General features: G+C 37.3%; 1 protein-coding gene across 1 annotated transcript in view; it reads left to right on the forward strand.

Annotated features, from left to right (window-relative positions):
- aasdhppt (aminoadipate-semialdehyde dehydrogenase-phosphopantetheinyl transferase) overlaps nt 1–948 on the forward strand; it is a 45206-nt gene extending 44258 nt beyond the window's left edge. The window contains exon 7 of the mRNA XM_037678471.1: nt 937–948. Within this exon, the coding sequence (XP_037534399.1) occupies nt 937–948 (12 nt within the window). The remainder of the gene's footprint in view (nt 1–936) is intronic.
- The last annotated feature ends 224 nt before the right edge of the window (nt 949–1172 follow it).

Raw genomic sequence — 1172 nt, forward strand, 5'->3', positions numbered from 1 at the left:
TCATGTTGCTGCTGATCTGTTTCATGTTGCTGCTGATCTGTTTCATGCTGCTGTGTTCATTCGTGTTCATCTGCTCACACAGACTCATGTTCGTGCTGCTGTTCGGCGTATTGTTATTGTACTTAGTGCTTAGTGTATTTTTAGTTGATGTTTTTCTTAGTTCATATCTTGGATCTTATTACTGTTTTTCTTTTACATTTTATACTTTTGTTGGGTGTAACTGGGACCCTGTGTACACAATTTCGTTCCACCACATGTACCACATGTGATGCATATGACAAATGAAGAAACTTTGACTTTGACAGAAGCAAAACCTTCAGAAATGAAGCTACAAGTGAAAAGAGGCTGAAAATAACGAAGTTTCAGGAGGACAACGTAAAAGAACCAACAATTAAGTGCAATAAAAAACATTAACGGTAGCTGAACTGGACAACTTTCATCAGTTTTTATAGTTTCAACACTTTGGCTTTTATCTTTTTCATAGCAAACTAAACCTAAAGGACCAACAACAGCGCCAAGACAAGCTGGAATAATGAAACTTGGACTGATTTGAAGTGGTACCAACCTGACTCTGTCTACTTGTAAAGCATGGATACAGAGCCCAAAAAGGCTGCCCATAAATCACAATACTTTATAACAACTGACATGTTTACTGTCTTCTTTCAAGCCATTTAGTGCCATAAAAATCAGGAAACAGATGAAAATGAAGCAGTTTTTGTCATTTTTCTTTTTCAACTATTTTACTTTAATCCATCTTATAATTGTCCTGATTTGAACAGGTGTGAAGGCACAGAGATGGGAAATATTATAATAATAGAACTTGCAAAATAATGCGTGGGTTATTGGTAACTACTGTTAGAAGACGGTATATTTGGATTAGTACAGTTGTTGGAAGGTTGTTTTGTTCAACAAATCTTGTTTGCCTTTCCTCAACAGGTCCTAGCTTGACTGGGTCAAAAAGCCACAGGACATCTTGTAAATAAGGCTGGTAAAGCATGACATAACAAGAGACGTTTCAAACGGAGGGACAGGAGCTGCATTTTGTCTTTAGTGACATTTCTTGCACCAGAGGACGCGGCAAACATGACGTCATCTCCAAACAAAATCACACAGACTCACTCTCCATCACCCACTTCATTAGTAAAAAGTACATTTGTTCTATTTGCACAATT

The sequence above is a fragment of the Nematolebias whitei genome, chromosome 6, assembly GCF_014905685.2.
Source record: "Nematolebias whitei isolate Nwh7 chromosome 6, NemWhi1, whole genome shotgun sequence".
Classification (NCBI taxonomy): Eukaryota; Metazoa; Chordata; class Actinopteri; order Cyprinodontiformes; family Rivulidae; genus Nematolebias; species Nematolebias whitei.